Source organism: Macrobrachium rosenbergii, chromosome 8, assembly GCF_040412425.1.
Source record: "Macrobrachium rosenbergii isolate ZJJX-2024 chromosome 8, ASM4041242v1, whole genome shotgun sequence".
Taxonomy (NCBI): domain Eukaryota; kingdom Metazoa; phylum Arthropoda; class Malacostraca; order Decapoda; family Palaemonidae; genus Macrobrachium; species Macrobrachium rosenbergii.
In genome coordinates, this window is record NC_089748.1 from 9975482 (window position 1) to 9998069 (window position 22588).

General features: G+C 44.3%; 1 protein-coding gene across 1 annotated transcript in view; it reads left to right on the forward strand.

The window, feature by feature from the left end:
• The window catches only part of LOC136840600 (NBAS subunit of NRZ tethering complex-like), a 791298-nt gene that overhangs the window by 32104 nt on the left and 736606 nt on the right, over positions 1-22588 (forward strand). Inside the window, 2 exon segments of the mRNA XM_067107278.1 lie at positions 3054-3190; positions 3806-3944. Of these exon segments, the coding sequence (XP_066963379.1) occupies positions 3054-3190; positions 3806-3944 (276 nt within the window).

Below are 22588 nucleotides of genomic sequence, written 5' to 3' on the forward strand. Positions count from 1 at the left end.
TGACCAACACTCCCGTCATATTGACAGCTTACTCAATAGGATCGGAGAGATATTTGGCCCTATTGAAGGAAGTGTCCCCTCTTTTGAGCAAAGAAGCAATAGAAGTAGTACAAAAGGCAGACTTGAAAGGATTTTACAATCGCCATTTTGTAGTGCCCAAGGCTTCAGGGGGTTGGAGACTGGTGCTCAACATAAGTGCTTTGATGTCTTCATAGAGAAGAAAAAATTCAACATGGAAACCATCCATTCAGTTCTTGCTTCCATCCATCAGGGAGACTGGATGATCTCCCTGGACATGCAAGATGCTTATTTCCATATTCAGATTCACCAAGCCTCAAGGAAATATCTGCGATTTGTTTTCGAGGACCAGATCTATGAGTTTCAAGCACTTTGTTTCGGTCTCTCAATGGCCCCACAAATTTTCACTTGAGTGTTGGCTCCTTTGGCGGGTTGGCCACATTTAGCGGGAGTGAGTATCGCACTATATCTGGATGATTGGCTAATTCGTTCGCCCATGAAGAAATGTTGCATGGAAGACTTACAGAAGACTCTTCTTTTAACTCAGGAATTAGGACTGCTAATGAACTTTGAGAAATCACAAATGAATCCCACTCAGAAGTAGACGCATCTCCTGCAGCAATGACTACCAAGCTAAGTGGGCACGTTTTAGGATTCGGTGTAGAAGAAACAAAGTTTCTTCCTCCAAAACATCTATCTCTTAGATAGCAGACTTCCTTCTCTATTTGAAATCAGCTAAGGGGTTGTCTGTCTCGACAAGAAAGGGTTACAGAGCTGTGCTTAGCTCTGTTTTTCGACATAGAGGTCTAGACATCTTGAACAATCAAGACTTGTCCAAGCTAATTAAATCTTTCAATATCTCCAAGTCCAAGAAAGAGGAGTCCTTCTCTTGGAATCTTGATGTAGTTCTCAAGTGGTTTTCCGACTCTCACTTTGAACCTATGGGTTCTTCCTCTGTAAGGGATCTGACTCAGAAAATGCTCTTTCACTAAGAGGGTAAGTGAGCTTCAGGCAGTAGCCAAAAGGATCAGTTTTTCACAAGGGAATGCAATCTGCTCCTTTTTGCTAGGATTTCTAGTGAAAAATGAAAACCCATCGCATCCCTGGCCCCATTCTTTTTTATTTCAAGCTTATCGGATATTCTAGGCACAGAAGAGGAGGAGAGAGAGCTGTGCCCAGTACGTGCCCTCAGATATTATTTACACCAGCCCCCTTGATGTGGGACCACCTTGACGTGGTGAGGGGCCTCTTGAACCCCAGGAATCTGTTCCTGGGTTTGAGTCCAAGAGTCCCATATATCATTGTATATTTGTTTGGATTAATTTTTGTGGAATTTTCCACTTTTACTAAAATTTATTGGACCTGATAAATAGGAAAAGATATCATAGTTGGGAATGGGTTTATATCCGAAGCTAAATAGTGAGAACTGTGGTAGGACCATCAACTGCCCGATAATGTTCGGACCTGAGAGTTATCAGATTGATAGCTCAAAGGCGGAACTATTTGTTAGGGCTAGACCACAGATTCCAGGGGCATCTGGTTCTAGGGGTGGGACCCTCAGCATTCTATCCGGTTTGCTCTGCTTTAAATATTAATTAATTTATTACAAATTTTAATATACCTTTTTAGTGTGGCAGCAAGAGTAAATGTATTTATTGTGTGTATGTGTTACAGTATGAGAACATGAGCCTATGTGGTATTTTATCCTAATCCTTTGGGCCAGCTGTATAAGAGCTGAAAATCAGCTCAGTGGTCTGGTTAAACTACTTTAATACTACTACTTTTTACATCGGACGGAGAAGATTAGAGGCCAGTTAGTTTGGTAATCTCTGGTGTTCGTTGAAAAACCCTTCTAGACCCTTATCGAAGAAGGCCATTTTGTTTTTCTTGAGTAAAGCTCACGAGGTAAGAGCAGTTGCTACTTTGATAGCATTCAAACACAATCTTTCTCTCTTTCTCTGTGATCTTGGAGGCAAACTCATTGGAAATGCAAGTCAGTGTTCACGATGCACTATCTGCAGGACGTCGAGACAGTTTATGATAAATGCAGTACCCTGGGACCTGTGTCCATAGCTGGTGTGGTGATGGGCGAGGAAGTGTAGGAAGTGTCCCTTCATTTCCTTTTCTCTTTGCTTTGAAAATGGTGTTGAGTTCTTGGGGAGCCTGGGAGGGTAAGATGTACCTGGAGTGCCCACCAGTTTTAGTTTTGGGTGGTGGTCTTGTTTTTTATCGTTTAATCACTATGTTTAATTATGGTGTAGGTGACTTTGTCTCCTGGTATATTATTTTTATGGTACTGTGCCCAGGGCAGGGGCAATTATGTACTGTATGCTTTGTTGGCCTTTGGTGTACACCTTCGTTGCAAAGCTTGGTCTTATACTTCATCAGCCTTCGAAGTACTCCTTCACTGCAAGGTGACCCACTTAAGTAGAGGAGTGTATGGCCATGCCGCCACGTCACTACAGGTTGAGATGAGCACCACCAGAGGTAGTATCTACCTGCAGCAGCTCTCTCACCAGGTAAGGAACAACATTTATCTCATCAATTGTAACCTAAGCTTTTGTCCATGATTCCCCACCACATTTCAATGTGGAATCAGCTAAGTAATTACATACTGGGTAAGTTACTTATATAAAAATGACATTTTTATGATAAAATTAAATTTTATATATACTTACCCAGTAATTACAGATGGAGCCCACCCTCCTCCCCACACGTGGACTCTCTTTTGCTTAAACAAATTGTCGTGTTGGCGATGTTGTTTCTCTTTCGTGCCCTGAAAGTGGGCAGAGCATAGTCACCTACTAGTCACCTACACAAAACAAAAGAATTGCTACCGCGGAATTCAGAATTCTAACTGCCGTTCGAGCAGAAACTCGTAGCTAAGTAATTACTGGGTAAGTATATATAAAACTTAATTTTATAAAAATGTAATTTTTATAAGAAATTTGCATCTGCATCTTTACTAGCTTATGTATTGGATTTATTTTCAAGATCATCCTTATGAAGAAGTAATGATAACTGAATTTTTCCAGACTTGTTGGTGGAGGATCTGGGTGGCAGCTTGGAGTTGGAGCTCAAGGGGCAGTTGTTGTTATAGTCCAGGCATCAACTTTGGAGATCCGAGCAAAGAAAGATGACTTTGCTTCTGTTGTTGGAAAGAATGTAAATTGTATGTAATATTTTATTTGGCATTGTTACATGCTATTTTTGTTGAGTGAAGACTGTACAGACAAATTTTTTGTCCTTCAAAATTAAATTGATGCATGTACAAAAGGAAAGTCCAAGGTCCTAAATTATCTTGGCCAGATAATAACATGGTCTTGTTTGATCTGTTGTCCAAAAAGAATATGGAATTGATGTAAAAATTCCTACAGATGATAAAAAATAGAAAATACTGGCAAAGCTCTTATTGTAATGGAAGTGAAAACTAAAAATTTCAGTTTTAAAATGTCAATCCTATCAGCTTGTAAAGTATTTTTATAGCTATTCACACTTAACATTCAAAGCTAATATATGTTGATGTAAATAATTAGCTCTTGCAAGATTTTTAATAGAGTTATAGGTGGCAAAGGCCTGTAATTTGAAAGTTTGCTTCTTGTGATTTAGAAATTTTGATGTATGTTCCTTTTTATTGCTGTATATGGAATAATTGAATACTGTAATTAGTTTTATTAATTAGTTTTTTACCAAATTCAGATTTAATGATAAGAGAATGATTTGAACATTTATATATATGAGGTTCTGAAGTGTTAGTGCATAATAATGTGTGAAATGCTTTTTGCAGTGTATGCAGATCCATTCCCGTCATGGAGAAGAGTTGCTTGGTCAGCAGATTGCTCGATGGTTGGAGTTGCTTATAGTTCTGGTGCTGTAGAAATCTTCAACACACTTGGTACATCTATCTTTACTATTTATCCCCCAAGGTATTCAAGCTGTCTCTTTAATTCTCAAACTTAGACTGCTAAAACCAGTACAGTATTTTATATGCAGCATTCAGAAAATTCATTCCAAGATGAAAATTTAGTATAACAACCCCATCAATCGTATAAATACACATGTGGGTCACAATAATCCTGAGTCACCATCTTTCATAAAAGAAGAGTAACATTGTTGTGCTAGTGCCACCTGAACCATCCAGTATATATCCACCAGCCTCCTTATATATCATGAGTCTGGTAAGCTAGCAACAACTCAGTATTTTTTCCCCACCCTGTATTATTCAGCTAGATTCATTGGTTGCTGTGATCATTCTTGATTTTAATGCTAATCATCAAACTGTTTTAGTCCTTTCACAACATCATTTTATTAGTAAATGCATCAGGTGTAAAACAGTCAGAATATAAATACTTTTCATCTTTGATTTTCCAGTTTGCCAGTTGTACTCTCTTAGTGGTAACTCTGGTGAGTTCCACTGTGTTACTGAGTTCAAGTCCCTTTCATGGCTGCTATGTGGGTTTTAGCTGTGCACTTTATCATACTGTCTCTGTGAGCAAGGGTTGTGTTGTTTTGGGGGTTTTGGATTTACCTGTACGATTATTTGGTAATTTACTAGCAGCTACTGCCTGGCTTCCATTTGTGCATCAGCATAATTGACTTGTCTCCTGCCTCTGTGACCTGTAAACCACCTTTAAGGCATTATACATTTCCCTGTTTTACTTTTTCACATAGGATGTGTGAAGTAAATTTGTTTTTACATAAATGATACAGGCAGTTATTGCTGTACAATCAACAATGAATAATTACAGGCAGTCCCGGTTATCGGCGGGGTTCCGTTTGAGGGTGTGATGATAACCAAAAATCGCCGCTAACCGAAAATCAGTGACTTTCAGTGCTTTTCGGCAATTTTCAGGCTTATTGGCGACGAAAAGCGCCGATTTTTGGTTATCGGCACCTCTGTTAGGTATGTATCAGAACCAATACTCGATTAACGGTGCCGATAAGCGGAAATCGGTGATTTTTGGTGCCCAAAATTGCCGATTTTAGTCGCTAGACAAGCCCCATAAAACCAGATCGCCGTTAACCGAGCCCGCCGTTAACCGGGGACTTCCTACTAGGCTAGCCCAAGTTATGTCAATTCTAGGCTACTCAAAACTCCTACTGTAACTCTGGCTTGCCAAGGAAACAAACACTATAAAAAATTGTATAGAATCTAAAGAAATAATAATTTTATATAAGTAACTTAGCAAGTAATTACATTGCTATACTGTAGTTTCAACTCACACGGCAGCTTAAATTTTGAAATTCATGGTAGCGCTTCTTTTGTTTTGTGTAGGGGACCAGCCCTGCCTACTTTTGGGAAAAGAGAGGAACAATTCAGCAAAGAGCTATAATTTGTTTCTGCCGGCTTATGACTAAGGATTGGTTGTAAGAAGTCAGCTTGTTTTGGAATTCTGATCACTTTTCCGGTTGATGTTTTTCCAATTGGTGAAGTATTTTTACCTTTGGTAGCCTTGGGAACAATTAGCTAGTGTTAGTTTTTTCCTTCAGACTGAATTTTTCAAGATCAAGACATTTTCCAATTGAAGACATTTTTTCACTGATTAAGACTTTTTTGACTAGTTGACTTGTTTGCACAGTAGGATGTCAGACTCAAGTTCAGCTAGTATTCTTTATTGCAGAAAAGGCTGCAATATGAAGTTCACTAAGGCATCTTATGACTCACATACCCTTTGTACTGACTGTAGGGGGCATGTGCGCTCAGCAGATTTGACCTTTGATGAGTGTATAGACTGGGACGACAAGAAATGGAGAGTTAAAATCACATTTAACCAAATTAGAAAGAGACAGGAAAAGGAAGGCAGCTTCTAGGGCCAATAGCAAGACTTTAGCTAGTCAGGATCCTATTTCTAAGTCTTCTAGTGATGTTAACATTCCTGTTATCTCTTCTCCTGAGCCTATTGTGTCTCCCATTCCCAGTCCTCCAACTGTACCACTTACTCCTTTGCCTGGCTCCCATGCTTCCGACCCCGATCCCATTGCCAGTCTTGAATCAAGAATTGACCAGAAATTCAGTCTAATAGTGTCTACTATGGCCCAGTTAGGGACATCAGTGAACGTCCTAATGAATAAAGTGAATGATAAGAGTGCTGGTGAAGTGTTAGTGGAGGAGGTGGCTGCCTGTCGCGCTGACTCTACTAGACAAAGGTCCATGTCATACTCCCCTAAACCTGGGAGGAGGCATATTGGAAGCCCATGGGAGGTCGATGGGGTCTGCCAACAGGTGGTTGCCCCCTCAGTTGAGCCTGTTGTTATTTCCCAGGCTGCGACAGACAGCCGTTGGAAAGGCATCAAGGACGTGCATCGTCTATCCTCTAGTTTGGAGGCATCCAGTCCTGACAGTAGACACCAGTAGCATTTTGCAGAAGAGTCTCGGCCATTGAAAAGGCATGTTGCAAATGTGGAACGTTTTCCTCCACCCTGTAAGAGGTTCAGAGAACCTTCTTGAAGCCCACAGCCTTTCTGCAGCTACTGGGGCAGCCCATAATGCTTTTTTCCTGAGAGCCCTGTGGGAGAGCACCAATACTTGGGTACCAAGCGTTCTTCTTCCACTCGGAAGCGCCCTTCATCCTTGTCTAGGCGTCAGTCATCTTATGAGTGCCCTTCTACAGCTTCAGAGCGCTCATCAGTGCCCAAGTATCTAGCAGTGTCTGAGCTCTCAGCATTGCCCGAACGCCCAGTCTCAGCTGTCGAGCGCCTGGCGCCAAATCCTGTCCTTTCAGCACCAGCTTCCAAGCACCTGGCGCCAACATCCATATGCCCGGCTCCTCGATGTCAGTCGCTAGCTTCAGTGCCTCCTGCACCCGCGGTTCCTGATCTGTTGTTGGTGCCCATCCAGCATCAACTTGACAACATTTTGGGATTGCTTAAGAGAGCACCTCACTTTCGGCCAAGACTTCGACGGACTTGTCTCTGTCCCCGATCTTGTCAGAAGAAGAAGACATGGATCAAGACTCTGCTCCCACTGCTTCCCCCCGCCCACCTTCATGATGAGCAATCAGCCTGTTGGCTCTTCCAGGCTTCGTAAGATGGTTCTTTCGTCCTCTTCTAGGAAGGCATTGAGCGAGATTGAAGGTTGTCTCTCAGAGAATAGAGAGCAAGGGAAGGCCCTGTCAGTTTTCCTTCCTCTCGGCTGTCCTGCAGGAGGCATTTGTCATATGCTACAGGAGAAGCTATTTCTTTGGGAGTTGCTGCCACCTCCTCCCAGCGGGACTTCTCCGGACTTATTGACTCGTCACGTACATCAGCTTTTTTGTCGGTGAAGGTGATGTTCTCGTTGATGGAGCTGGATCACCTTCTCAAAAACATTTTTAAGGAGTGTTTGATAAAATCGTTTTTCGCTAATAACTCCCGTGTTTTGTAATGAATCAGTTTCAAATATTGTGCCTGGGTTTATTTTTGTATAGGGCAAAGGACTGTAACCATAATTTTAGTCTTCCGCCCCCATTACCTGGTCTTGATTCCCCAAAAATTTTTCAAAATGCATCTCCTCCATAACTTCTGCAAACTAAGAGCTCAAATTTACGTGGTAGACAGATATTATATATTAGAACAAAGTAAGAGAGCGTTTTTTCAATTTTTTTTTTTTTTATGAATATTTTTCGTTTTTTTTGAAAAACTTGATTGATTTTTTGGAAAAAATTCCCAAAAAATTTTCGAGGACAAAATGAAAAAACTCTCTTTGTTTGTAGACAATTTATTTAGCTTTCATTTGCTTTTTGTTTCATTGAGATAAGATTGCATTCGTTATGGAGGAGATGCAGTTTGAATGTCGATAACTTTAGTTTTGAGATATCGGCCTTGAAAGTTTTATAACGATATGAGGAGCGTTTGATAAAATCGTTTTTCGCTAATAACTCCCGTGTTTTTAATGAATCAGTTTCAAATTTTGTGCCTGGGTTTATTTTTGTATAGGGCAAAGGACTGTAACCATAATTTTGGTCTTCTAAACCCCCATTAGCTGGTAACCCCACCCCAAAAATTTTTCAAAATGCATCTATACGTGGTAGACAGATATTATATATTAGAACAAAGTAAGGGAGCGTTTTTTTCAATTTTTTTCTTTTTTTATGAATATTTTTCGTTTTTTGAAAAAACTTGATTGGTTTTTTGGAAAAAATTCCCAAAAATTTTTCGAGGACAAAATGAAAAAAAACTCTCTATTTGTTTGTAGACAATTTATTTAGCTTTCGTTTTGCTTTTTGTTTCATTGAGATCGGTGCATTCGTTATGGAGGAGATGCAGTTTGAATGTCGATAACTTTAGTTTTGAGATATAACGATATATTTTTGCTTCTCTGTGTATTTATTTGCTTGCTGTTACACAGTTTGATGTTTTTATGACATATTTGAAAAGCCAAAATATATAACAATAGACTTGCAAAGTAATATAACTTCGCTAAATGAAGCTAGATGAAGCGAGTGTCAAAACACGGCTCAGGTTGGGTTTTGCGACGTCTTACTTAGTCAAGCTCTGAGCTGCTACTGACTGACTGTCTGACGTCACTGCCTGCCCTGCGGATTCCTGGCTTTCGCTGATCGTACTAGGTCCACAGGGTTGCCATATAACGCATTTAGATATTATTATTTCATAGCTAAAAGGAAATTACTACCGATATACTGACATTATCATTACATTATATAAAAAGGGATTTTGACAAAGGAAAAATCTATTTCTGAGGGAGGTCCCGTGTCACCCGGTGAAATTCCATTACAGCACGAATTTCTAGGTATAACAATGCTAGATATACCAGAGAAAAAGAGCTTTCAGGAAAGCTGGGGTTACTACCCCAGTCGAGTGTCTTCTAGGAAGACGTCGGTATAAAGAAGGGTGAGTGAAATACCACTACCATGGAAACCTACTGAAAGATCTCTCCTTATCAAAATCCCCGAACAGAGCGGTGAGCCATTACAGCCCCTACACTCAACACCCGCCAGGACGGCGACACCAGTGCCACCTACCTCATTCCATGCTAGCACTAACCCCAGACTTGGCATGTGCAAGTAGGGGGGAGTACTAGGTGATCCAGGAGGGTCACCGGGTGACACGGGACCTCCCTCAGAAATAGATTTTTCCTTTGTCAAAATCCCTTTTCTGAGTTCAGTCCCGTGTCAGCCGGTGAAATAGTGATAGAGAATCATGCCAAGGCTGTAACTACAAGGAAAAAAGGGGTAATCTGAAGAAAAAGGCAAAAATTTTACGAAAATAATTTTAATCAAGTAATCTCTTTCATGTAGCAAGAATACTAAAACTAAGGTATACTAAATCTAAGGCACATCAAAAAACTTAATACTATGAAACATTGGGGAGGTCCCACACGATGGAAGAAGCCCCAAAAATCTTAAAATTACTTAAAGCAAGGTGAAACATGAAATGTGCATAAGATAATGCAAGTACAACCTTAATACTATACACGTAAACTTAGGCTAAACACGTAAGAGACAAGATCAATGAAAATTAACATATACAGAACATATACATATATCTGGGGTACGTGGAGCCAAATAAAAACCGTCCAGTACCCCATAAGAAAAAACAATCATGGCATGTCAGATTACACTTTTCCATCAGCAGATACAAGATACATCAATATGAGGAGCCAGGCAGTGAGGTATAATCAACCAGGAGAATAAGCAGAGAAGTAAATGAGGCAGGCGGGCGGGGGGGAAAGGAAAGGATAAGGATATGATTAGTTAAGGTGGGGAGATGACACTTCCCACAGCTATGGTAGAAAATTTCAGGGCTTCGAGTGATTTTAAATAGTGGCGTTTAAACACTAGAGGTGATTTCCAACCCGTAAATTTAGATAACTCTGAAAAGTCCATATTATGAAAGTAATTAATGGAAGTAGCAACTGCTCGAATATCATGAACCTTGGGAACTGAATCTGGGTTGGCCTGTTTAATGAAATACAGAATTTGTTGTCTTATAGCATTCAGTGAAAGAGTACCACCTTTCTCCCTGATAAAAAGAGGACCCGACTTACTCTGTGGAGTTCTTAAAAGGTAAGATTTAAGTGTATAAACTGGACATAAAGACTGGTCTTGAGGAAGGGCACCACCTTCCAAGGAGACCACCTGTCCTGTGGGTCTTCGTTCTTAGCTAAAAATCTAGGGTCAGGGGAAAGGAGGACCTCTCCAGACGGGAGGAAGTTCACAAAATTATCACCTCTAGTGAGAGCCGACAGCTCTGAGATTCTAGCACCTGAAGCCAAGCTAATCAAAATAAAGTCTTCCTTAACAGATCCTGATAAGAGCAATGAAAGTTATCCAACTCTGATGCTAACTTAAGGACGTCATTGAGAAACCACGTAACAGAATGTGGGAGTGATACTGGTCTCAGACGAGCGCATGCTCTGGGGATAGATGAAAAATAGGAATCTGTAAGGTCGATTTTAAAGCCGTAAAGAAATACTTTCTTCAATGCTGACTTGACTGTGGTAATAGTGGCTGGAGCAAGGCCTTTCTCAAACAGTGATCTAAAGAAGGAAACTCCTAAATTAGTCGTCATGATTTTGGCTTCAGATGCTTTCAGGAAGGAGGCTAATTTTTGACTGCTGAGTCATACTGTCTAATAGTAGAATCTCTTTTATCTGATTCTAAAAACAGAGTGTTGACAGGGTCAATGTTTGCTCCCTTTTGGGCTGCGAATTTTATAAAGTCCATAAAACTAGGGCATTCTGAATTCTTGAGGAAGCTGACACAGTCTTGGTTTGTACTGTCTGGGTCAGAATGGGCTTGGGAATCCAAGACTCCGTAATCCCAGTTCCTGAAGAAGAGGGAACCAATTGCTCTTGGCCAGTAGGGGGCTACTAGGGCTGGTTGACCTTTGAATGTCCTGAGTTTGTGTAATACTTTCAGCAGTAAATTTATTGGAGGGAACAGATAAATCTTCTCCCAATTGTTCCAATCTACTGTCATTGCGTCTGTGGCGCACGCCTGAGGGTCCAGGTTGGGGCCACATAACAGGGAGCTTGAAGTTGCTCTCCGTTGCGAACAGATCCACTTGGAGGCCCGGAACCCGGCGGCAAATCCATTTGAAAGATTCCACGTCCAGGGACCACTCCGTCTCCAACGGAGTAGCCCTGGACAGGGAATCCGCCACCACGCCCGCACCCGCTAGGTGGGTGGCTGACAGGTGCCAGCCGTGCTTGTTCGCCAGGGAGAAGATAGCAACCATTACTTGGTTTACTCGACCTGATTTGGAGCCGCCCCTGTTGATGCAATGAACTACCACTGCGCTGTCCAACACCAGCCTGATATGAATCCGGTTGGGGGGGCGGATTTTCTTCAGAGTTAGAAAGACCGCCATAGCTTCCAGGGTATTTATATGGAACTGCTGAAACATTGTGGACCACGTTCCTTGTACTTTCTGTTTTGGTGAATATCCCCCCCCAGCCGCTTAGGGAAGCGTCTGTGTGAACAACTAGTGCCGGAGGGGGAAATTGAAGCGGAACTGTTTTGGACAGGCCTCTGACTGTGGTCCAAGGCCGCAGTCTTGTCTTTAAGATTCGAGGAATAGAGGAGACCTTGTCTCTGAGCTTGACATTTGCTCGACTCCGCCACACTCTGTTTATGTCTTTTAATTTCGCTTTTAAGAGCAGGTCTGTCACTGAGGCAAATTGAAGAGACCCAAGGACTCTTTCTTGGGATCGGCGGGATGCCGATGGATTTTTGAGGAATCTCCTGGTGAGAGATGCTATCTCTTTCCTCTTGGGAGGCGGGAGAGATAACGTGTGAGAGGACAGATCCCACTGGAGACCCAGCCACTGAAACCAGGACTCCGAGTCAGGCGGGACTTCTCTCTGTTCAGTTGAAAACCTAGCGACTCCAGGAAATTGATGACTATTGACGAGCCTTCTGACACTCCGGAACTGTTGGTGCCCAAATTATCCAATCGTCCAGGTACGCTGCTAGGGATATCCTCGAGACCGGAGTTGTTGCACTACCGTGTCCGCCAGCTTGGTGAATATCCTGGCGCAATGTTCAGACCGAAGGGCATGACCCTGAAGGAGTAGGCTTGATTCCCGAGTCTGAAACCGAGGAACTGAGAGAAGCTCCGCGCAATCGGGACGTGATAATAAGCGTCTGAAAGATCGATAGAGGTGGTGACGGCTCCACGCGGAAGTAGAGTCCGCACCTGAGCTACCGTAAGCATGCGAAATTTGTCGCATTTTATGTAGAGATTTAGACGCGACAGATCCAGGATCACTCTTTGCTGATCGGAGTCTTTTTGGGAACAGTGAATAACCTGCCTTGAAACTTTAGGTGCCTTACTTTCTTTATTGCTCGTTTGTTGAGCAATTCTGTCACGTAATCCTGTAGGATTGATGTGGGTGGCTGGTAAAATCTGGTTAGAGGAGGAGGGTTCTTGATCCAGCGCCATCCTAGTCCTTTGGACACAATGCTGTGTGCCCAAGGGCTGAAGGTCCATTGGTCCCTGAACCAATACAGGCGACCACCTACCTGGGTTCTCTCAGTGGGAGGGAGCGGGTTTATTCCCCCTACCACGTCCAGGCCTTCCCCTTGGGGTGGTGTTGGGCTTTCCTCTATGAGGGACTTTGCCTCTTCCTCCCCTTGCAACCCTATTAAGGCCGTGAAAGTATCCACGGCCCTCATATGTGGGGTTGTACGCTGGTGAAGCCACATAAGAGGGTGCAGCTGGTTGGACCAGCACATACTGTTGGGGGTGAGCCTTGGAGGTAGAAGGCTGCTCTACTGCCGAGACCGGGACGGCTTGGACTACCGCCTGATGGTGGGGCCTGTTATGCCTCCTGAAGCGTTTGCCTCCTCTCGTCTGGGGGCCGGCCGATTCTGGGGTCTTGCGCTTATAGGCAGAAATGCCCCAGCGAGAGCGCAGACTCTGATTGGCCCGTGTAGCCTCGGCCATAACGTTTGTGACCTCCTCTTCAGGGAAGAGGTTAGGTCCCCAGATCGAGCTTTTAACGAGCTTGTTAGGCTCGTGGCGGATAGTAGCATCGGCAAAGATGAACTTCCTGCATTCCAGTCTGGCCATGATAAACTCGAACAAGTCAGACTGGAAGCCAGCTAGCAAGGACTTAGCCAAAACTTGGAAGAAATGGCTCGTCCGAGCAGGAGACGGCAGTAGCTTCTGTAAGGCAGACGGAGTTCAAGGACCGGCTAACTTAGTCCGGGCATCAAACTCCGCCTTCAATAAGGATTCCGGCAGCTTGGGAGCTGCTCACTGAATTGCGTGGAAGCGCAGAAGGGGTCCAGCTTCCCGACAGTGAAAGTGGATGGGGCGCCCACCCAGAACTCATTACTTCCGGGAATACCAGGGAAGTAGGGTCTGTTTCCCTTAACTGTGGTAACGGATTACCATCGAAGCATGCTCGGGCCGTAGCCAGAGCGACTTTGTCCAAGCAAGGGGTGGGTAGGTCTTCTCCCAGGGCGAACATCGTAAAGTTGCCCTTGAAAGGAGTCAACTTCGTATTTTCTGCCTGCCACTCCGTCAGAGTGCGCAGGAGAGCCGACTGAGCTTGGTCCCTAGGGACGATGACAGTCTCCCTAGGAACCTTATCTGACCGAATCCAAGCTTCCTCCGTAAGCCTTACGAAGCCTGGGTAAGGGGGCAAGAGATCGGGGGGGAAGAACTCCAATTCCTCCAACCGTCTCGTGCCAAGACCTTCAACTGTAAGCTTGCCATCATGTTGGATGGCCCGGAGTGCGAAGCGCCAAGGGTTACCGACATCGAACGGCGGGAGGTCCGCAGTGTCGGGGATAACATACTGTGGTTCGGCTGGGGGTGGGTGAGCCATTCCCGCCAGTATGTTATCATGACTGGCCAACTTCTCAGTTATTTTGTCAAATCTGGAATCTAGGTCCTCTGTAAAACTTTTATAAGAGTTGATTTGCAAAGGCCTCTGCATCAAAAGCAGGCTGGCGAGGAGGGCTTGGTTTTGCAGCCCTCTTACTCGCGCCTTTGCTGGAGGAACCAGACTTGCTCCCGGAGGCTACAGGTCCTGAAACCTTAGCCTTCGACGGGGAAGGGCGATGCCTTCTTGGAAGTCGAGACTTATAGCCCTTCGCCTTCCATGAAGTCTTCAACTTCAACTTGGGGATAGCAGACGGAGCTCTATCACCCAAGGAGGAAGACTTCACAAAACCTGCAAATGAAGAGACAGATGAAACAGGGAGTCAAACAGAGGGGGCCCGCCCCAACAACCTCACTTACCTCACCACTTACCACCTGGTCCTGCTCTGTGTTCATCGGTTCCAGGTTAAGATCCAAGGCGGCAACATCCTCCGAGACCTCAGCGTAGAGGATATCCACTTGGGGTGGCTGGGTCGCATCCCGGATTTGCTGGATGATAGGGGTGGCAAGATCTTCAGGCACTGCTGCCGCCACCCGCGGCGCTCGGGTAGAGCAAGTCCTCAACCTGGCGTCGAGGACGAGGGCTTCCCGACGGAACATTCCTTCCAAACCCAGCCACCCAGGCCCGGAGGGATTCCAAGGCAGACTTCTTGGAAGCTTCTGGTCCGCCTGTAAGAAAACCAACAATTAGCTAAGAACGAAAAAGCCAGTCCGGTAATCTCATAAACAATATACAATATGAGGAGCATAAAACGGAAGAAAAAGACTGTCACTTACCGACTCATCCTGGACGGTTGCGCAGAGAGCGAAGCAAACCTCACAACCATCGGGGTGCCAAACAACCAGGTCATCCAAGTCTGACCGCACAACCAGCGTGGGTCCGCATACCACGTGACCGTAGGGTTGTTGAAGGGAGGCGGTACACCCGGCTCCTCACAGCGAACAGTCTGTAAGCAGAAAAGTACATGAACCTCCCACCCTAAGCAATCTAAAGCCGGCAAGGCCGGGAAACCCAACTACAACCGGAATACTCCGGCGGAGAAGAACTTCCTTATCATAAACTGGGCCAATAAGCTCTAAATTGCACAGAGTGGAAGGTAAAGGCTTTCAGACCCCGGAGGACTCCGGGGAATGAAGGGATGAGAAACCAGGAACTAACCATAAGGGCTGCCAGAAAATAACGGCGGAGCCCCGGTGTAGGACCGACTCACGATATATAAATATATAAAGGAGCGTACTCCTGTAGATAAACAGACTTATCTAAAAATAATGAAAAATAATAACAATAACAAGTGATGGTAAATACTCCGGAGACCGGAGGGATCCGCTCCTTATATAATGTAAAACCTTCGCCCTTACTTCCCGCCGGAGAAACAAGACGGGCAAAGTGCTCGTATGTTCATAACATAAGCCGGAGCAATTATATTTTACCCTATCCACGTAACCCGACGGGGGAGACGAGAGGTATGGGATAGTGACTCGAACACGTTCGAGCAAACGAACCACCAACCCCAACACAGCGATGCTAGGGACGGTATGGGAGGGAGCGAATCCCTCTACCAACAGGAGGAGTCCCTGAACTCGGAGAAAACGCCATCTAGCGTCACCCGCGCGAGTAGAGCAAGGCTGGAGGGGGAGGGGGGGAGGGGGTGGAGTAGGGGAGAGAAGTAGGCTACCAGGAAGGGAACAGGAGACAGGGAGAAACTTATCACCCTCTCAACTGCATCCATCCCTCCAAGAGAATGAAACTTGGGAGGGTAGCCTACTACTGGAAGCTACGCAACCCGAAGCCCGACTCCTTCCTAGGCGAAGCCTAATATGGACCTAACCTAGTATAGGCTAGGAAAAAGGGAGGAGTGCAGAAGGGGGGGGAAGCAACAGGGAGAGAAATTTTGTGCCGAGAACCAACCGGGATCGAGAAGGGGGCAAGGAGGCGACTAGCCTAGAGGAAACACATCCAAAGAACTCGATTCCCCCAAATGGAGGAAGAGAACTAAGGGCTCACTCTGCCCACCAAAAACGACCCGGAGGAAACAGCAACCAAAACTCCCTCAACCTGATCTCCACACCCAGGGCAAGGGGATGGAAGCAAACAAGCCTACTCCACAAAAAAACCATCACACATAAAGAATTGGGACTAAAATGTGCTCAACAGGGAGCGTAGCCTACCTCGGGGAAGCGGTTAGATCTGAGGCTGCCGCCACCACACAGAGGTAAACAACAAAAATAAATTAAATAAAATAAATAAAATAAAATAAAAAGAGAGCACCATCTCCACGCATAAAATAATTATCCTACTTGAGACCAAAAATAAAAAGGAACCCAACCTGGGGGGGGGTACCTGGACGGGGCATCACCCTAACAAAGGCCGATAGGCCAATGAAATGTAATTCGTAAACAAAAAAGGGGGGGAGCCACCGCAAGGAACCACCAGGAAGGGAACCAAGGGGTTAAAATCTATCTATAACGACGAGGAGACAACTCCAACCGAAAAGAACTGAAGGAGTCGCCTCGCGGTCGACATGGCTGGCGGGGGACGCCGTGGCGTCATAATAAGATCTCAATATTTATGAAAATACGAGACCATAACAGCCAAAAAATAGAACAAAACCCCACAAGAAGATGGTACTTAACTTAGAGATGGTAAAGCTGCTCGATGCCATCGTAGATGTAGAAAATCCAAATCAAAGAGAGACGAGCACACAAAAGAAACGGATGCAGTCACGTGCTAGAAAATGGAATGAGGTAGGTGGCGCTGGTGTCGCCGTCCTGGCGGGTGTTGAGTGTAGGGGCTGTAACGGCTCACCGCTCTGTTCCGGGGATTTTGATAAGGAGAGATCTTTCGAGTAGGTTTCCGTGGTAGTGGTATTTCACTCACCCTTCTTTATACCGACGTCTTCCTAGAAGACGCTCGACTGGGGGTAGTAACCCCAGCTTTCCTGAAAGCTCTTTTTCTCTGGTATATCTAGCATTGTTATACCTAGAAATTCGTGCTGTAATGGAATTTCACCGGCTGACACGGGACTGAACTCAGAAATGTAATTTTGTCTATGATAGGGTTACTGTTTTTGTTTATAACTCCTAAACTATGGCGAATTTTTTAATAAAACTTTCTGAGGAGATAGTCAGGATATGTATGATGCCATATATAAAATATCTCAGAAAATTTTGATTTTTCAATTTTTTAGTCAAACGCTTCCTTAAAGTTTTTGAGGTCTTGAGTTTTTTAGATTGGTCAGTGGGAGCTCTTGCAAGAAAAATTGAAGACTGTTCTTCTTTACCAGAAGATTGTGCTTCAGATTGGCTTAGTGTCCTTTCATGCACAGACAAGGGCATCAGAGATGGCTCCCAGGAGTTGGCCGCTCTCTTTGCTATGGGAATTCTTAAGAAGAGAGAGCTTTGGTGTTCGTTCACCACCAAGGGGGTTACTTTTTCACAGAAGTCGGCTCTTATCTTCTCTCTGCTAGACCATCATCATCTTTTTCCCTAGTCCACCATGAACGAGATTGCTTTGGACCTCCAAAAGGAGTCCACGCAGGACCTCTTGGCCCAGTCAACTAGACACCCTAAGGAGTTGGCCGCCTTTGGCACCAAGTTGGTCTCTCCTCTCCAGCCTCAGCCCTTTCGTAACAGCAGGCAGAGGGCCGTGTAGACCTCGGTCTAACGTCCATTTCTTGGCAATTGCCCTTAAGAAGTCCTCCTCCAAGCCTTCCTCCGTGCTCTGGTAGGGGCCAGACTCCTTTTTTGGGAGAAATGGAGCGCAAAGGGAGCAGAGCAGTGGATAGTGAAAGTCATGAGGGAGGGCTAGTCCATCCCGTTCAGGGAGAAGCCGCCTTTAGTCAATACTCCCATCGCATTGACTGCCTACTCAGTAGGCTCAGAAAAGTATTCGGCCCTCTCGGAAGTGTCATCCCTCCTCAGGAACAGAGCAGTAGAGTTGGTCGAGGACGTCAGGACAGAAGGATTCAACAACTGTCTTTTTGTAGTCACCAAATCATCATGAGGATGGAGACCTGCCCTAGACCTCAATGCCCTGAATTTCTTTGTCCAGAAGGCAAAATTCAGGATGGAAATGAACCAGACTGTCCTGTCATCCATTCATCAGGGCGACTGGATGATTACCATCGATATGCAGGATGCATACTTCCACGTCCCCTTCCATCCGGACTCCAGGAAGTACCTCAGGTACATTCTCAGAGACAGAGTTTATGAGTTTCGAGCTCTGTGCTTCGGCTTCTCTACAGCCCCTCAAGTCTTCACTTGGGTTTTTGCCCCCCTTGCAAAGTGGCTCCATCTTATGGGCATCGATATCTCCATGTATTGAGACAATTGGCTCCTTCGATCCCCTTCAAAGTAGGAGTGCACGGAGGACCTTCAGAAGACCCTTCTTGTAGCCCAAGAGTTAGGATTATTAGTCAACTTGCAGAAGTCCCAACTGACTCCAACACAGGAAATACTTTATTTGGGGATAGAGATCAACTCTTGGAGTTTTCAGGCTTTTCGTCCCCCAAGAGAGTAGAATCCTGCCTGCAGACAGTGAATGAATTCCTCTCTCTCCAATCCTGCTCAGCCAACAAGTGGATGAGTCTTCTAGGTACTCTAAGCCTCCATAGAGCAGTTTGTCACTCGGGGAAGACTTCACATAAGAGTACTGCAATTCTTTTTGAGAGCCAGCTGGGACAGGAGAGTGCACCCAGACTTGTTTGTGCTTCCTGTAACGCAGGAAATCAAGAGGGACTTGCAATGGTGGAAGTCCGAAAGCAGACTTTTGGTAGGAAAGTCTCTCCTCCCTCTGAGCCCCAACGTAGACTTCTACTCAAACATGTCGGACCTAGGTTGGGGAGCTCTACTGGGAAGCAAGGAAGTTTCCAGGATATGGTCCCTGGAACATAGAAGTTTACACATCAACGTCAAGGAATTGAAGGCAGTTCATTTGGGACTGCAACACTTTGCGACAGAGGTTATTGACAAGACAGTGGCGGTCCACTCGGACAACACCACGGCCCTGTCTTACATCAAGAAGCAAGGAGGGACTCACTCTTTCTCCCTTTGTGAGGCAGTGAAGGCCCCTCTTCTCTGGGCAGACCACAATCAAACCAGTATTGGTACGAAGTTTATTCACGGCAAACTGAACGTGTTGGCAGACGAGCTAAGCTGTCGCAGACAGGTCCTCCTCACAGAATGGACCCTGGATCAACTAGTTTGCTCCAACCTGTGGAAACTCTGGGGAGAACCGACTTGGACCTCTTTGCAATCCTGAGGAATCATTGTCTTCCATAGTTCTGTTCGCGAGCCCTGGATCCTCTGGCATGGGCGACAGACGCCATGCTACAGGACTGGTCGAACAAGGACCTGTATGCATTCCAACCATTCAGCATGGTGAAGGAAGTTTTAAACAACTTTTGTGTCCACCAGAATGCGACGATGACCCTAGTAGCCCTGTTTTGGCCTTTGAAGGAGTGGTTCCCGGATCTCCTCAAACAACTGGTAGACTTTCCAAGGCTACTGTCACAGAAACTAAGTCTTCTCAGACAGTCTCACTTCAGACACTTCCATCGAGGACTATCCACTCTTGCCCTGACAGGATTCAGACTGTCAGGAAACTCATTAGAGCGAAAGGGTTTTCAAGATCGGCTGCAGATGCTGTTGCCATGTATAGACATCAATCCTCTAGCAAGGTCTACCAAGCTAAATGGACAATCTTCCACAACTAGTGTAGAAGACATAACGTCTCGTCTCCTCAGACATATATAACAGAGATAGCGGACTTTCTGCTCTATTTGAGGTCCTCTAGAGGTCTGTCCTCCTCTACCATTAGAGGTTACAGGGCCATGCTGGGCTCTTGTCTTTCATCACAGAGGTTTGGATCTGTCTTCAAACCAGGATCTTTGACATGGTTCTGGAATGGCGCTCTGGTCCCTGTTTCGAACCATTTCATACGACGTTGTTAAAGGATCTTATTAGGAAGACCCTCTTTCTTGTGGCTTTATCAACTGCTAAGCGGGTCAGTGAGCTTCATTCTATTGATAGAAGGATTGGGTTCTCTCAGGGGGACGCTGTCTGTTTGTTTACCCTCGGTTTTTTGGCCAAGAATGAGACCCTATCCAAGCCCTGGCCTTGTTCTTTTACCATTAAGAACTTAAGGGAGATCCTGGGCCCAGAAGAGGAAGAGAGAGCTCTTTGTCTTGTGAGAGCATCAAGATATTATTTGCATAGGACTGAGAAAATCCGAGAACCTTTAGTAACCTATGGTGCCCAGTTAAAAATCCTTCCTGGCCCCTTTCTAAGAAAGCCTTGTCATTTTTTCTAAGAGAACTTATTACTGAAGTGTATTCCCAGATTGGGAGGACGTCTTGCCTTCTTTTAAAGTTAAGGCTCACGAGATCAGAGCGGCCACTACCTCGTTGGCCTGTAAATATAACTTGTCTCTCTCAACCATTCTGCAATCAATGTTTGGAGGTGTAAGTCAATCTTTGCAACTCATTACTTGCATGAAGCAGAAACGGTGTTTGATAATTGCAGTACCCTGGGTCCGTTGTCAGTGGCTGGGATGGTTTTGGGGGACGAAGCATAGGAAGCTTTCTTTCTATCCTTGTTCTCTCTCTTTGACATAGGGTGTCGAGTCCTAGGGGAGCCTGGGGGTACCATGTACCTGGGGTGCCCACCAGTTTTTTAGTGGATGGGTGGTGGTGTTTTATTATGTGGTGTAGGTGACAGGATTGTTTTGTGGTTGTTTTTTATTGTGGTACTGTGCCTAGGGCAGGGGCAACTTTTGATGTTTTGCTTGCCATCAGAAATGTCCTTCACTGCAAAGCTCCCACTTAAGTAGAGGTGCTCTACAGCTGTACTGCCACACCACTACAGGTTAAGATGAGTATCAACCAGAGGCAGTATCCACCTGCAGTAGCTCTCTTACCAGGTTAGGAAACAACAAGCATTGTATCAGTGCTAGCAGCTTTTCTGTTCTCAGGTTCATTACCATTACTATTACTAATGTTTTGGGGTAGAGTATGTCCATGTGTCCCACCTCCTGTCAGTTTGAGATTCAACAGTGTAATTACTTGGTAAGTTACTTAGGCTACATAGAAATATTTTTATGGTAAAATTAAGTTTTATATATACTTACCAAGTAATCACAGAATCAGAGCCTCCCTCCTCCCCTCGCATGGACATAAGGACACAAACAAATTGAAGCTCTTTGCTGAGTTGTTCCTCTCTTTTCCCAAAAGTGGGAGGGGCTAGTTACGTACACAAAAAAAAAGAAGCGCTACCGCAAATTTCAAAATCTAAGCTGCCGTGCCAGTTGAAACTATAGTAATGTAATTACTTGGTAAGTATATATAAAACTTAATTTTACCAGGTAAGTATATATAAAACTTAATTTTATCATAATAATATAATTTTTGTTTTCATTTTTTAATAAGTGTAAATTAAACAAAACCAAAGTTGACACAAGTAAGTGAAATGTATTATTCAGGAACTTCATTAAAGTAGCTTAGCCTACTGAAGTTACGTATTCTTTATCAAGTAACTATCATCAAACACAAGACATCCGAAGCTATTGCATTGCATATGATGTTTATATAATGAGTGTTGTTTATATAATGAATGTTGTTTATGTACAAATGTAACAAGAAAATGGTAACTGAATGACCACATTACCTGTAATATTAAATAGTAGTGCGTGGATAAGTGTGATGCTTCCAAACTTTAAGTGTAATAGACTCGCCCAGTATTTACATTTTCTGTAGAGTCAGCTTTCTATTTACAGTACAATGAATGCTGTATACAGTTATATCACTAGCCTTTCATATGTACCATACTGTACATAGTGTACAATTTACTACTTTAGAATGCTGATTGAAAAATAACCAGAGTACTATAGATGTAAAGTATCCTAAACAATAATTAAAGAATACATTAAAACATAAATGATTGTACTTTACAGTATCCATCTTTCTTTGTCATACATTTTTCAGTATGGTACCCAAATGAAGTAAATTTAACACTTGCCAAAGTGCTTGCTTGAAGGTAGTATCCTTTGTGGCTAGTGGTCTTTGAAGAGGCATTATGCCTTGATGCCTGCAAGTAATCTTATGTTGTTACTTGCAGGTGTAGGAGTTATGCCATTGTGGCTTATGTTGAGGCCAAGTCAGGCATCTGACTCCATCATAATACTGGGATTGGGCAAGGGGTATGTCAGTAGATCAAGAACAGAAGATCTACTGAGCTGTGGTTCTGATACAGATGGGGTAACTGGGTGCGGTCAGAAAGGACAACATTGAAGATATCCTGCTGTTGAAGCTTGATGATGTAGGTCCTTCCAGTTTCAAGGGACTTGACCAAGCATCACCTGACCATTCCCTCTCATTACTGGGATGGTAATATAACTTTGTTTCTGGACCTCCCTGAACCAGAGCATGACAGGAGTGGCATTATCCCTGTCATCATTTTCATTGTCATGATCAGTAGCATCCTGGGTACAAGCGGCATTTATGTTGATCACCTCGTCAAAGATTGTCAGATACCCAAGATCACCACATCTTCATTCAGCCACTTACTGATGTTATCATCCTGAATATTCAAATGTTTCTGGACTGCTGTTGGAAGTCCATAACCTTAATCCCTAGAAAATTGACAGGTGTCTCTTCTGCAGCATACAGATGCTAGTCAAGAGCAGAGATGTCATTGCAAGTGGGATCCCAGTTCTAGATTGTCAGCTTGGAAGGAATACTCG